The sequence below is a fragment of the Epargyreus clarus genome, unplaced genomic scaffold (assembly GCF_041222505.1).
Source record: "Epargyreus clarus isolate Ecla_fem2 unplaced genomic scaffold, WU_Ecla_fem_2.2 ptg000017l, whole genome shotgun sequence".
Taxonomy (NCBI): Eukaryota; Metazoa; Arthropoda; class Insecta; order Lepidoptera; family Hesperiidae; genus Epargyreus; species Epargyreus clarus.
The window spans coordinates 1,539,659-1,556,004 of record NW_027332225.1 but is presented as its reverse complement, the minus strand read 5'-3'; the positions used below and the strand labels follow the sequence as shown (position 1 = coordinate 1,556,004).

The 16,346-nt window shown below is 34.8% G+C and overlaps 2 protein-coding genes and 1 pseudogene across 2 annotated transcripts in view; 1 reads left to right on the top strand and 2 right to left on the bottom strand.

The window, feature by feature from the left end:
• Window positions 1-2,131, top strand: part of LOC140749302 (cytochrome P450 4C1-like) — a 44,771-nt gene extending 42,640 nt beyond the window's left edge. The window contains exons 9-10 of the mRNA XM_073082382.1: window positions 204-380; window positions 1,950-2,131. Coding sequence (XP_072938483.1) covers window positions 204-380; window positions 1,950-2,107 — 335 coding nt within the window. The 3' untranslated portion in view covers window positions 2,108-2,131. The remainder of the gene's footprint in view (window positions 1-203; window positions 381-1,949) is intronic.
• Window positions 2,132-5,645: 3,514 nt separating this feature from the next.
• Window positions 5,646-8,717, bottom strand: LOC140749275 (alpha-(1,3)-fucosyltransferase C-like). Its single transcript, XM_073082326.1, has 2 exons — window positions 7,616-8,717; window positions 5,646-6,215 (listed from the first exon to the last, which is right to left on the bottom strand). Exons 1-2 carry the CDS (start codon window positions 8,533-8,535, stop codon window positions 5,945-5,947), a joined length of 1,191 nt encoding a protein of 396 aa, XP_072938427.1. The 5' UTR covers window positions 8,536-8,717; the 3' UTR covers window positions 5,646-5,944.
• Window positions 8,718-11,900: 3,183 nt separating this feature from the next.
• On the bottom strand, window positions 11,901-13,322 carry LOC140749205 (alpha-(1,3)-fucosyltransferase C-like; annotated as a pseudogene).
• Window positions 13,323-16,346: the final 3,024 nt, after the last annotated feature.

Sequence of the window (16,346 nt, the reverse complement as noted above, 5' to 3'; positions counted from 1 at the left end):
TTACCTAAATCTTTTTCAGAGGGTAATCTTGTGGTAAAAAAGGGAACAGAAATAGTCGTGCATATTCGCTATGTCAATTTCATAACTAAATTTTACCTAAATCTTTTTCAGAGGGTAATCTTGTGGTAAAAAAGGGAACAGAAATAGTCGTGCATATTCGCTATGTCAATTTCATAACTAAATTTTACCTAAATCTTTTTCAGAGGGTAATCTTGTGGTAAAAAAGGGAACAGAAATAGTCGTGCATATTTACGACCTGCACCGACGTGCTGACGTCTATCCTGATCCGGAAGCATTTAAGCCGGAACGATTTTTCGGATCCGAGAATAGGCATCCTTATGCCTTTGTGCCCTTCAGCGCTGGCCCTAGGAACTGCATAGGTGAGTCACGGACCGCGACAAGAAATTTCAATTTCAAAATAATTAAATATTAATTGAAGGTGGTAGAACCCTTTGTGGTTCGACTCCGGCGGCACCACCGCCACACCTATTTCTGCCTAATAACAGCAGTGTTAGGCGCTGCTGTATTGCGTTTTGAAGGGTGTGGTATACTTTTCCGAGGCGTTCCAGCTTAGTCCTCGGGGTAGCGGCGCATCTGTGGCGGACCTCGGGTAGGAATATCTAATCCTATCTGGGGTTGATTACAGTCCATGGACGGCAGTAGCCACTTACCATCAGGTGGACTGCAAGCTCGTCTGCTACTCCTATATTATAAAAAAAAATCTGACGTTGAGTGTGAAGGCTAATAAACGTAAATTAATACACTATAACTAGGTACCACTCTCTTCTTCAGTAAGTTTAAGAAAACTTAGAGGGAATTAACTAGAATTAACTGAATATTATGCATAGTTTATGATAGTTGGTAGCTATAGGTCGGTACTGTAATTAATTAAATTCTTTCAGTAGTATATTTCGTTATGAGTACATTTTATTGTAATTTGAATTAAAAATGTACCTATTTAATATTTTTTATCAATGTAATGTAATTTAATATTTTTTATCATTATCGTCGCCTTGTAAGATGTTTTTCTAAGGAGAAAAAAACCGCGCAAAAATTAAGTAAATACGAGTACAATATCTACAATACTTCATCATCAACCCATTACTGTCCCACTGCTGGGCACGGGTCTCCTCTCAGAATGAGAAGGATTAGGCCATAGTCCACCGCGCCGGCCAAGTGCGTATTGGTAGACTTCACATACCGTTGTGTTTATTTTTTTTTTCTCTACAATACTTACTTGTTTTATATGTCAGGGTTTTATTCATTTATTCTTCTTATTAGTTTTTATATATTTATTTTTATTCCATTTTCTTCGTGTATTTAATTTAAGATTCCATTTATTTATACTCGTAGTTCCTCTAGTGATCGAAATTTGAAATTGTTTTTTTAAAGTTTTATTAAAAAAAATTAATAACCATAGGTCATCACTAACTACGAACTGAAGATATGTTTTGTATTATCCAATGTATACATCATCATCATCATCATCAACCCATTACTGTCCCACTGCTGGGCACGGGTCTCCTCTCAGAATGAGAAGGATCAGGCCATAGTCCACCGCGCTGGCCAAGTGCGTATTGGTAGACTTCACATACCTTTAAGATTTTTTTTTTTTTTTTTTTTATAAATCTCTTAGGTATGCAGGTTTCCTCACGATGTTTTCCTTCACCGTTTAAGCAAGTGATGTATACACTAAACACCAATGTATACACTAAATTGTAAATACTTTTGTGACTCTTAGATATACCTATGTGCATAAAATAATACCTATGGCCTAAGGAGAACTTCAGAAAGTTTTCTTTTTCGCCCTCGTTTCAACTTTTATAAAAGAAATACAAATAAAAATAACGCAGCAACGTTGAAGTAAGGAACCTCCTACTTTTTGAAAAGAATTTGTAAGAAACTTTGAAAATAATTTTCTGTCTTACTTTAAATATTTTTTATTTCAGGCCAGCGCTTCGCAATGCAAGAGATGAAATGTATCCTGTCTCAGGTGATCAGAAACTTTAAATTGGCACCCATCAAGAAGGGAGCAAGACCCGCGCTCATCGCCGACTTGGTTCTGAGGCCCTATGAACCCATTTACGTCAAATTCATTCCACGATAAATATAAATATATTTTTAATTAATTGATTTTAGTTTCAATTTCGTTTTTGAGGGTATTCGTTTGTGAAACCTAGGAAGCCTATACATTACCATTACCCAAGGTATTAATTATAAATAATAATCAATCTACCCGTGTTTTTTTTTCAAATTGCAAAACTTATTAATGTTATCTATTTAAGTTTTGGCTATGAAAGATCGGCGTTTGTGATTTTCATACTACATATTATGTTATAAATGTTCATCTTTGGTCGGCAAATTACTGGATAGGTTGATTCTTGATAACGGGCTCACTTAATCGATAAGACACTTACAGACAGTATTTATGTGAAACTAACTTGTATGTTTAACACAGAAAACGTACCTAATGACGAATAAAATTAATTTAGCATAAGTAATCTTATCAAAGATTTCTAAGGAATACCTTTTCTAGTCATTTCTGATTCGCATACAAACAATTTCGATGTTCGGAGACATAATTATAGTTTAAAAACTAAAGACCACGCTAAAATCGCACAAGAAAAATCGGTAATCCTGATTTCTGACGATCCGGATAAGGAGAATGGGATAAAATTATTACAATCGTGAATTGTCATTGGTTTTTGATAATTGTTCAAAATTTTGAACTAATCGAACGGTGTAAAAACCGAGTTCAAAGATTCAATTACATACATACATACATACAGGTCAAGCTAATAAAAGCGCGGAAATAAAGAACAAAAATTAATCATTAATCTAATATTATTACACTATTGATGTTCAGTAGCACTACCACGAGTTTACAAAAGTATTACTCGCTAGCGACTGCGTAAAATAAATGTATGAAAAATTGTACAGCGCCTCTGGTGGTTACTCGTAGAACTAAAATCCGTAGTGGCGTAACTCGATACGTAAAAAACCTATCGAAATCAAATCGCTAGCGAATGTCATTATGACCTATTGCCATACAAATTCGGTCCCATGAGTCATTAATTTGACAGACGTTGTCAAGAAATACCGTAACGATAGTAGTTATGTTATTCACTAGCAAAATGACAATAGTTTTCTATTTACAATTTCTATAGTGGCGTTTCTATGCCAACTCATGGTAGTGCTACAGAGTTAAATAAGTTATAGTTCTAGAAATTATAGTTGAATCATTGTAGACTTATCATATTTTAAAGATCCCTGAATGAAATAGGAGGACGCATATCATTAATTAAAATTGTTAATCTTATATCAGGAGTTACTTTGCAGAAACCCATGCTATTAAGGATTAAAACTACTTCGCAACAATCCGCTACCAATATGTCGGATGGTAGGTATATATTTGAAACTTGATTTTAAAATTGATTACTCTATCATTTGATTATCCAAATGATATGCGTCCAGCAATTTATTAATTGTCGGCTTTATGTACACACCGGAAGATTCCTTCCGAGCGAGCAAAATAAAGATAACATTATTTAAAGCAGCAAGTTTATTAAGTCGCTTGCAGCCAATATTCTTAATAGCAAAAACAAAAGAGCAGGACACAAACTTGAAGTTCCTGAGCGGAGAAATTCCATAAGATTGAAAGCCTTCAGGCTGTATTAAACATTGCGAACAATGTCTTTGAAATATAAGTATTTGCTTAAGATTAATCACATAAATGAGCTCTTTGCTTCATACAAATGCTATTTCATGTTTAAATCTGTGCTCTCTTTTTATGTCTTTGAAGTTATACTTCTTTTGGAGCTTTTGGGAAACACGCGATTGTTGTTTTACAAAATTAATTGATTATAAGTCGGAACCATAAGGAAAAATTGGTATGTATATAATATGATACGATACGATTTGATACGCGGTCACGATCGATATGTTACGTCACAAATAATTGGGTAATATTTTTTTGTTTTGTATTGTATTGGATCAATTAATTTCTAAAACGCGCATAACAAAGGTATGTGCCTGAGATTTGAACCCCAGACCCTTCGATCAAGAGGCCGAGTTTCTTAAACACTAGGCTATGACGGCTAGCCAGTACTAGCTAGCTGTATACAGGAGTGGCTAGCTGTACGGACCTATAAGCTACTAAAAATAGCCTAGCATATTTTAATAGTCGCCTTAAACAGCACTTTAATCGCCAAATTGACTAGTTGCTCCAGCGATAGTAGCCAATCGACGTTAACTAGATACGCCCAAAATATGAAAAATGGTTTACCAGGCTTGCTTTTTAAAAGCTTTCGTATATTTATTAGTCCAGTCGACGACCGATAGTTAGCTATTGACGCAATCTCCCGGTTTGATGTGTGTTCCGTATCAGATAGATAGGTATCAGAATATTGATTTGTTAGATTACGAGTATTTCCAATCGGCGTGCTGCAGATTACCTATAAATTCAATTAAATTCACTATTACTCCTACTTATTTTATGAAAGTATTTGAATTTTTCATAATAATTCATCGAGGCGTTTTCTAAGTTTACTTTACAAAATGTTCTGAGTTCAAATAAATAATAGTTTAAAAAAACTAAAAAACACGTTTTTTATAGAAAACCGAACTAAAAAATAGAAAATAAATTTAAATGAATTTAAATTAAGAAAATAGTGTTAAAAATTTCAATGAATATAAATTAATAATAGTGTGAATAAAAAAAATATATTTTATTTTAAAAAAAGCGTGGGGTGCATGGTGTCAATGGTTATATTTAACACTATTTTCTTAATTTAAATTTATTTTCTATTTTTTAGTTCGGTTTTCTATAAAAAGCGTGTTTTTTATTTTTTTTAAACTATTATTTATTAATTTTTACGTTTTCATAAAATTTTACCTGTCTTACGACTTAACAAATTATTTATATTCTTTATATATCTCATACACGTTTTCGGTTACTGAGCACCAATAGTCTACTCCCCTACATAAATATGAGCAACGGACGAACGTAGACACGGCAAAATAATTAAACTCAGTCACAGAGACGGTGGCGGACTCTTCGTGGCTCGTGAAATCTAAGTTACATGCGCAGACACTGTTGCAAACTCTAATGCGCATACCTAGTCGGGTGCCGCGGTAGAAGCACGGAACCACCCATATAGGAAAGAACAACGGGCCCAGGCTTGCCCCAGGCTTGGCCCAACTCTGTTAAACTCTGGCCCAAGCTTGCCTTTTTTTTCTAATTTTTTTTAATTCAAATTAATTAAAATTTATTTTCTATTTTTTAGTTTGGTTTTTTATAAAAAAAAGTAGTTTTAGTTTTTTTAAAACTATTATTTATTTTTTACTTTTTACTTTGGTTTCTTTATAAAAGCGTGATTTTTTAATTTTTTTAAACTATTATTTGTTTTGTAGAATTAAAATTCTTTTTAGTATACAAAAATTTGTCAATATTAGAGAAAACGGCTAAAGATAATTATTGGAAATAAAAATTAACATCGAGTCCTGCCTTATCGACTGTAGAGAAAAATTATAGAAAATTTTAATTAATTTTCTTACCTTATCGACTATAGATGAAAATTATATAAATTAACAAAAATCATATTTTGCAAATTAAAAAATGGAATAATTTTATCAAATTAGTGTATTGTCATCGGTCCTCAATAAATCTGCAAAGTTTGAACGAAATCTGGCCGTTTAAAGTGGGTCAAAATCGCGCCCAAAGAAGTCGGTTACAAACAAACATACAAACAAACATACAAACAAACATACAGGTGAAGCTAATAAAAAGCGTGTAAAAAATGTTATTTGTGATTCCACTGTCTTGAAAATCGGCACATTCCACTATTCCTCACTTGGTGTTCACTTTCACCATTTTCGTCATAGCCATGACTATGGAACTGTACAAGCTTGACACAAAAACCCTTTAGCCAAGTTCATAGCGGCGTCACGGACAGTTCTCTTTATACTGCGCGCCGTTCCACCATTCCCTGAAGTTCTGCCAGACGCTGACGGTATTCACCATCTGGTCATCATTGAGGACCTCGCAGAGCTTGCATACATCGGCGTTGTCGGACGTCTCGTTGTACGAGAAGTGGTTCCTCCACCTGAAGAAGTCGTAGTACCTGGTCTTGTTCGCGATGACGTCACTCATGACGCGAGCTAAGTTCTTTGCTCCGAGCTCCCGTGCGTCTAAGTAACTGCCGGGAGGGAGGAACCTGGAACGCAAAAACAAAGTTGTAAGTGAATCGAAGAGACCTGTTTAAAATTTAGTTAATGTCGGAGGAAGTAAGTGAGTTAGTTAAGACTATTGTCCCATTTAACTATGATGCTCATCTGTTATGCCGACCATTCCGTATTTGGATTTCGGATACGGAGTTTTATGGCAAAAATATATAAGCCAAAACAAAACGTATTACACATCTCAATGTGTGTGTGTGTATTACAACATAAATAAATATGTTATCGTTTTCTGAATATTTACCAATCATCACTTGTTTCGTAGATATTTATAATTATGGAAGAATTACCTTGTAAAATAAGTCTCCTTCTAACTAGTCTTTGATACATCACGTTAGCAAGAAAATAATCCACAAATGTATAATTGTTATTGGGCGAAGTCAAATTAACAGTTGAGTCAACGCCGCATGTAAACGGAATGATTAGATAAGCCAAACCAGTTGAAGATAAGGTTAAAAAACACTTTGTAAGAACTTCAAACTAGGAATATGATAAGAAATTTGGAAGACAAACAAGGTATAATGCAAATGCGAATTACTTTTGTCGTTCTAAACATGTTAATATGAAAATGAAAATGAAAATGAAAAAATGATTTATTGATTCACAGATACATAACAAAACGTTGCCAGGGCCCCTGTACTGAGTACAACTCGTATTACTGGGTACCCCGCTCAAACCTCCTAGAATACAATTGAATCAACTTATAATATATTATGTAGAAAACAATAACAAAGTTTGATATATCCACTGTGCGTTTGTGATGTTTGAATGTGCGTGTGTGTATGTGTGGTGTGTGTGTGTGTGTGTGTGAGGATGTGTGTTTGAGTGATGTGCTTTGTGTGTATGGGTGTGTGTGTGTAAGATTGTGTACCTAACGTTAACTAATTTGTTGCCGTTTCTTATTAGTAGATAGTGATTATTTTATTTTATCTTATCAATCAATATAAATAGGAATGCATTTATTTTATTTTATCAATCAATATAAATAGGAATGCAAAATTCAGTACACAAAAACGTCATTAATTAACTATTTATTTGCTAGGAACCTCTTGAGTAGTCAACGTAAGCCTTGTCGGAGACGTCAAACATTGTCAAACAGTATGGAGACATGTAGGTAAATTTTCGATGCTCTTTCTTCGCATAATGTAAATTAGAAATTATATAGTGAAGTTAATAATGAAATCACTCACGTTTCATAATTTTATCAAGACCTTAACCTCTATCATTTATTATACCTTCCGGATATATCTTATGAAAAAAAGTATCGAATTGCAAACTTTCACTTTTTATATCTCTTGAAATAACTTAATTGTATTATTACTTGAATTCTGTACTCGTACCTCTTTGTATTGAAATATTATATAATAAAAATACCTACCTAGAGTAATTCGCGAAACCAAACACAACTGGGACCGCATAGTTATTCAGCGCTGTCAACAGCTTCTCTGTCACATAGTCCTCTGAGAAAGAATTTTCTAACGAGAAATAAAAGTAATAGTCACTTTCCACTTTTTTGAAACAATAATCCGAGTTACTTCTAGGACACGAAAATTCACCACAAGATCCATAAATGTCTATTTTATGTCCATACTGCTCTAGTTCCTTACTCACTTCGTCTACAAAATCTTCTCTTTGGCGTTTTGTTTTACAATGAGAGACGAACCACGCGGCCGCTTTCGATTTACGAGACAATTTCTTCTTTAGATAATTAGTTACAGGTTTCATTTCTTCTGGCCATTTCATATCAACTGCAGGTCCAACTACATTCCCTTCTATATCGTATATCGTAATATATCCCCATCGGAAATCTGAGTCCAATCTATAAGTCCACGTCCAATTGAAGAAATTGTCCAGCGATTCATCACATGCAGGAAAATTGTCAGCGGACTCCATGGCTCCAAATATGTATTTCTGTTTCGGTGACCGATGCGCGGGCATTTGAAAGGGCCATAAATGAATAACATCTCTTCCGTTAAACGCGATAGCATCGAACTCTGTTTGGTCGAGGAAGTAATTGGCGTCGTCTGTCACGAAACAGTTTGTGTACTTGCATTTCTGTTTGACGAAAGCTGAGTTGCCCGAGCCCATGAAGTCGAAGGGCGCACTGAACCTTCTTGTCCATTGAAGGATGTACTTAATTTTTTGATGAATCACGTAAGGCACTTCTTTTCTAGCGGCTCTAATTTCTTGGAGTCGCGAGTTGTACACGTACATAAGGGATAATCCATAGATGACGAAGATCGCTAAAAAGAGCTTGATGAACACATTGGTGCACTCGGTGATACACTTGTCCGACATGGCGGCCTAGCACTACGGATAATAACTGAACGTTTTCCCCATCAAACCACACATTTTAACGTCCTGTCGATATCGCGCCATGATTATCTGTAAGTTTTATCAGGTACGCATGACGTATTGATATAGGTATTTTGTCGTTAAATTTGGAAGTAATGGCTTGCTTTTATGCATTTACGTACGACTTTGGGTAATTCATTCGAAATTAAACAATGACTTCATAATTAATTATACAATGTGACTATTTGTACAGGTACTGGACTAATAAATTATATTTATTCGTACATTTATTCAATTTTTTTTTAAATATATTTATTCGTACATTTGTTCAATTGGTTAGGTTAGGTTAGGTTAGATTAGGTTTTTTTTTTTTAATATATTTATTCGTACATTTATTCAATTGGTTAGGTTAGGTTAGGTTAGGTTTTTTTTTAAAATTGATTTCGAACGGGCTGATGGCGATCGACGTCATTTTTTGATGTTAAGAGCTTAGTTTCTAAAATCGATCGGTAGAGCCGTTTAAAAGTTATTAAAAAAAAAACATTTCAAAAAAAATTTTTTTGTAGTTTTTTTGAGATTTCTCAAAATCTACCGGTTCGAATCGGATAATAATAAATTGTTTGTCCAGTACCAGTATTATTAATTATAAATTATTCGTACGGTAACCGTATTAATAGACTCAGCCTAATTATACACAATGTTTATTCATGTTTTTTTCCTCGTGAAATATTGCCATGATGATCGAATGCTCATAAATTGCTATGCTTATAAATCGATCAAATCAATTTCAATAGACTGGCGATTAAGGTTGAGAACTTTTTTTTGCGCACTCTTCTTATGATTTAACAACAACATGGCCATGGGCCATGATGTCCACTTATCACCAGGTCGATTGCATGCTCGTTGGCTACTTCAAACTTATATAAAACTAGCTGACCCGGCAAACGTTGTGTTGCCATATAAATAAAAAAAAAAATGTTAAGGGTGAACAACCCTTATCACTAAGGGGTATGAAAAATAGATAGTAGCCGATTCTCAGACCTACTGAATATGCATATAAAATTTGGTGAAAATCGGTAAAGCCGTTTCGGAGGAGTACGGCAACTAACATTGTACACGAGTATTTTATATATAAGATACAAAACACGGAATAATGAGGAAAATAAATTTTTACTTATCTTTTTTTTTTTTTTTTTTTTTTTTTTATAATATAAGAGTAGCAGACGAGCATGCAGTCCACCTGATGGTAAGTGAGTACTGCTGCCCATGGACACCTGTAATCAACCCCAGATAGGATTAGATATTCCTACCTGAGGTCGGCCACAGATGCGCCGCTACTCCTGAGGACTAAGCTGGAACGCCTCGATAAAGTCTGTCTCCCTTACCACACCCTTCAAACCGGAACACAGCAGCGCTTAACACTGCTGTTATTTAAAAGATTTAAAGATTTAAAGATTTTTATTGAACATAAAACAATAATTCACAAATAGTAATTGTTCGTAAACGACTGCTATAGTTAAGAACTGTGACGCAGCCATTTACGCCCACCTCTGGACAATGAGGAAGTATGTTCTGCTTACTGAACTAATACAATTTTCTTTTACAACTATAATAAATATATATGATTACAAATACATTTAGTAAATTACGTAATTATAGTTACAATTTTAAGAAGAGAATAGCCAATAACTTTAATATATGTATGTGCATGTGTGCGCGTGTGTGTGTGTGTGTTTGTGTGCGTGTGTGTTTGTGTTTGTGTGTGTGTGTGTGTTTGTGTGTGTGTGTGTGTGTGTGTGTGCATGTGCGTATGTTTGGATGTATGTGTACTGTCATTTTCCTACTATAAGTGTTTCACACTCATTATATGTGAGAGTTTTAAGATATTTTGTAATTTTTGATTTTACTTCCCAGTACGTGAGCGGATAAATATTGATTATTTTGTTAACTGTATTATAAACTCTAGATGCAATATAGTTACAGTTAAAACGTTGGCAATTTTATAAAGTTCTGTGGTAGAAAATAAAATAGGTTTCGATAACATCACTTTTAGCACTGCTCTTTGAGCTCTTTCCAAACGAAGGAAGCTAGTTTTAACAGAGCCACCCCAGGCCGCTATACAGTAAGTGAGAACGGACTGAGTCAAAGAGAAGTATACAGTCATTAGAGTTTTCTGGTCCGCAACTGCTCTTAGGTTTTTAAAGACATATATTAATTTCCTGACTCTAGACGTTGTTGTTTCGATCTGGTTCTTCCATGTCATCAGGCTGTCAACATATACTCCTAAATATTTAACACAAGATGTGAAAGTTATTTCGGGGCAGGAGCAAGGAGTATAACCACTCGTGCACTGATGGGCCACCACAGGAAATGGTTGTTTCGGCAGATTTGAAGAATTAATAGCAAAGGTAGTGAATACAGTTTTAGTTAAATTAATAGTTAGTAAGTTACTATCTAACCATGAAATTACTGCCCTCATTGCAGCTTCAGCATGAAAGCGAGCTTCTTAGGTATTCTATTAGGTAGAAATAGGTGTGGCGGTGGTGCCACCGGAGTCGAACCACAAAGGGTTCTACCACCTTTAAACATACATTTATCATTAACATAGTATACTTATTTGTAATGTTTTAAGTTTTAAAGGTTATGGTAATAATATATCGATTTTTATGGTCGTCTCGTGTTTCTTTACAATACGACCATCATAGTTAACCAGAATACAATATACTTTTATTATATTATTTTGAAGGTGGTAGAACCCTTTGTGGTTCGACTTCGGCGGCACCACCGCCACACCCATTCCTACCTAATAACAGCAGTGTTAGGCGCTGCTGTGTTCCAGTTTGAAGGGTGTGGTAAGGGAGACAGACATTTCCGAGGCGGTCCAGCTTAGTCCTCAGGGGTAGCGGCGCATCTGTGGCCGATCTCAGGTAGGAATATCTAATCCTATCTGGGGTTGATTACAGATGTCCATGGGCGGCAGTAGCCACTTACCATTAGGTGGACTGCATGCTCGTCTACTACTCTTATATTATAAAAGAAAATCAGCTCTACACCAAAATTCATGAAATTACCTGTATCTTTTAAATAGAAGGCAAAACGGTAACGCTACTGGGGAATAAATTCACAGCTGTCACCACCAAATTCATTCATATTGGTGAGGTTGACAGTGTTAATGCACCCTTCAGATCAAAAACACATTAGCTTTACACCACTGAAGCAGGCAGAAATCGGTAAGGAGCTGCAGTAACCAAACGAAAATTTGTTTTAACCAACCACCTTTGCACATGTTTATCGTCCTTATCCACATTTTCCACTGAGGATCAGTTGAGCCGAAGTGATTGAAAAAAATCGTCAAAGTCCACTCATCATTAATATAAGTTTTTACAGATGACGTCAACGTTAGGACTCGCGCCATTCCACCACTTCCTGAAGTCTTTCCAGACGCTGATGGTGTTCACCATTTGCTCGTTGTTAGTACTTCGCAGAGCTTGCATATGTCCTGGTTGTTCGTGGTATCGACGTAGGTGAAATGGTTTCTCCACCTGAAGAACTCGTAGTAACGCGGCTTGCCGGTGATCAGCTAGTTCATCACGCGAGCCAACTTCTTGACACCGAGTTTCCGACCATCCAAGTAGCTGCCGTCGGGAAGGAACCTGGAAATTAACGTGTTTCCTCATATGTATAATAAGTAATATTAAAGTGCTGGCCTACGATTTTTAAAATTAAGTGTTCCTTCACTTGTTCAAATAATTTTAATGTAATTTTGGTTTATCTATAGAGATATGTTGATTTAAACATCATGTCAGCTGAATCATCGATTGTAGTTTCAATTATGTTCCCTAAATGCTTGTATTGTTGTTGATTTGTTACCTTATATTTTACCTTGTGTAATTCGCAGATCCAAATACAACTGGTAAGGCATAATTATTCAACGCTGTTAATAATTTCTCAGTTACATAATCCTCTGAAAAAGAGTTTTCAAATGAAAAATAAAAAAGTAGTCGTTTTCCACGAGCTTAGCGCATTCGCTGTGGTTACTTCTAGGACAGTGTAATTGACCACAAGAGCCATAAATGTCAACTTTCCATCCATATTTCTTGAGTTCTTTATTTACATCAGCTACAAAATGTTCTTTTTTACTATTTGTTTTACAATGGGAGACGAACCACGCTGCTGCTTTTGATTTATGAGAGAGTTTTAATTTTAGTTCCTCACTTACAGGATCCATTCTTTCGGGCCACTTTATATCAATGGCAGGACCTACTTCCTGTCCTTCTTTATTATATATCGTTATGTATCCCGATCAAAAATTGGAATCCAGTTTATATGTCCAGGTCCAATTGAAGAAACTGTCCAACATTTCGTTGCATACAGGAAATCTATCAGCTGATTCTGTGGCTGCGAATATGTACTTCTGTTTAGGCGATCGACTTTTCGGAATTTGTGATATATTCATTTTAATGACGTCTCTACCATTAAAAGCAATAGCGTCGAAGTCTGTTACGTTTAGGAAGTTGACATCATCTGTGACGAAACAGTTTGTATATTTACACTTATTCTTGATAAAAGCAGAGGTGCCTTCGCCCATGAAGTCAAATGGTGCTGGTGTTTTCCCTGTCCATTGAAGGATGTATTTAATGTTTCTCAGCACTCCGTGCGTCTGTTTTTTTGGTCTTATATCCTGGACTCGCATGTTGTACAATACACAGCATAGAAGTCCCGTAAATCAAGAACATTACTAAGAATAGTTTCACGATGTTAGAGTAGTCAGAAGTGCATAGTCCTCGCATTGTCGCGACTTACTAGTCTGTCGTAGCGCTAGTTATTTTAACATACCTTGAATATGAAGTCATTCAGTGAATACAGGTTACACTTCTGTTGACTTACGTAAAAATAAAATTTTGGTATTTGTATGATTATCTGTATGTCCTTTATATAAATGGCTTATTCAATGTTCCTCAAGGTTCCTTAGAAGCTTAATGATAACAAACCGGAATTGATGGATTATAGAACCCTCTGTTGCACGAATTTTCGATCACTTAAGCAACTCCCGATCACGACGTAATTGAATGTTAATATTTCAGCAATGTTAAACACGCTTAATACATTGCGGAGTTTCATGGGTTTCAGTCTACATACTAATTGATCTAAAATTACTTACATTTTATTCGTTTGCTTGTTCAATTACCATTTACAAATGTTACCAACGAGTTAGAAGCGAATACCAGTATCGAAGTTTTGAAACCTGTTTTTTTAACAATTAATTTAAATTGTTTTAAGCGTCTTTATTGGTTCTACTTTTTTATTAAAATTCTTGTGCATGTAATTTTAACATATACTTTTACGCAAAGCCATGACAATTTTTGTCGGTATGTTTGGGTAAAACCCCTTGTGATCTGGAGGCATCATCGTGAAATATAGAAATAGATTTGGGTAGAAACCTAACAACAGTAGTGTTAAGCGCTGGTGTATTCCGGTTTGAAAGGTGTGATGGAGGAGACGTACTTATGCGAGGCTTTCTAAATTAGTCCTCAGAGGTAACAACGCATTTTTGGCCGACCTGAGGTAAGTCTCATAACTTATCTGGGATTGATTATATATGTCCATGGCCAGCAGTGGCTATTAGCAAATACGCTCGTAAAATATGAGGTACCAATTGACATAAGATTTATCAAGTTATTTAAGGCCATACACTTTTTTATAGGTTTTCTCTAGGTAATCTATAAATAAAAAACAATTTTTTACTATTTGTATATTTTCAATATTTTAAGGTTCAATATTTTATGTTTAAGTTTCGGCGATAAAAGGGGAGCAAAGGTATATTTTGTCTTTTTAAAGAAGTTTATATTTATTATAATTATGTAAAATAATATTAAGAAAAAAATATTTTAGACTATCACAATAAGATCGGGGTACAGTCTAAAAATATAACCGTTTAATTCCCCCCTTGATAGCCACTTGTAGATTGAAGAATTTATTTACATTTTATTTATTTAATTTTTGAAACAGCTTAAAATAAGGGTAACAATAACTTAATGCCCAATGGCATTTTATGTGTGCATCTAGGTTACAAAAATGCGTACAACAAACGCTTTCTACACTCACAGCCCCACACTAGGATTCCCTGTATCGTGGGTGCCATGGACACACACATAGACAAATACGCAAATACCCAGACCCAGAAACAGAAATCTAAATTCATCATTTAGATATCCGTCTGGCCGGGGATCGAACCCGGGACCCTCTGCGTGTCAGACCGGTATGGTGACCGCTCCGCCACGCGGGTCGTCAAAATCTCAAATTAATCTGTCCATAAAAAGATCCTATATTATAAAAAAATCTACCTTAATATTGCGAATTTTTATGGTAATTTGGGATAATGAAATGTCTTCAGTATATAATATCGTATAATATAGTCTGAAGCCTGTCATTCATATAATCGATCTATTTAATGTTTCGCTACCAAATACCTAAATTTGACAGTTCTGTTTACTAATAGTTAAAAGTTTAATTATTAATTAAAAGTTTCAACACAATCTGTCTAGGTTCTTACTTCTGCCAAAATGGAATTTAACATAACTTATAATGACTTATTTTTATATAATAGATAATGTACATAAAGTAGCGAATTAAATAAACATAAAGTTGTTTATTGTATTTAGCAATGGACGATCTCGCCGGGCTAGATGACCATGGCCGGAGAGCGGCAGTGCTCCAACAGTCTCAGTACCCTTATCATGAGTTTTCAATTATTCTGTCCCGTTTGCTTAGTAGACTGAGTAAACGTAACAATAAGTAAGTGCTCAAGTCTGTTTGTCTGCCTCACATGTTCGCAAAAAAGAGAGACATTTAATGTTATGTTACTGACACTATAGTTCTGATATAATCCGCTAGGGGCTCTGATTAGAATTTGTATGGGCAAATACGTAAACAAATACTAAAACAGTCATATTTGTAAAAACGTAAAAACTTATGGTAAGGGTACAGTTCGGAGCATGTAAATGTATAAGGTGTTGAGAAAACTTCGATAGCGTGCTTTATATTATACTAGTGGCGCCATCTGTTGACGACTTGATGTTAAGTCGTCACAAGTCTTTTATTATTATTATCTTAATGGCGGTGGAGCCCTTTTTTGTGCCATTCCTGAGGCACTACCACCACATTTATTTCTACCCAATAAGAGCATCGTTAAAAAATTGCCCTAGTTTGAAGGGCGTGGAAAGAGACATACTTATTGAAGGCGTTGATTGCAGATGTCCATACGCCGTCGTAGCTACTTATCATCATGTTGACTACTTGTATACTATAATATACTATACTATACTATACTATACTATACTATACTATACTATACTATACTATACTTCTGCTACTTCTATACTATACTATATCTTGGCCTTATACAAAATACTGATTGATAAGAGTACTTAATCTTTAATGGAGTAAAAAATAAGGTTATTTATTACAAAATAACAGTACTAAGTAAATAGTATGAGTATCTACTTAAAAATTAAATGAATCGTGTAGCTTATTTCTTTGAAATTATGAGTTTTAAAGTTGTTTGAACAGAATTATGTTTAGTAGTCTCGTTTACTTTGAAGTTTACATCTGTGCCTAAACTTATTAATTAATTTAAGGAATTTAGAAAATATAAACATTTTATTAATGTTTAAGACGCTTAATGGACAGATATGTCAATATGTCAGACACAGATTGTTATACATATTTTATTTTATATATAAAAATATTTATATTATTTGTGTACGAACTCGGAGAGAGGTGAGGGGGATTGACCGGTTGTTAGTAACCATACT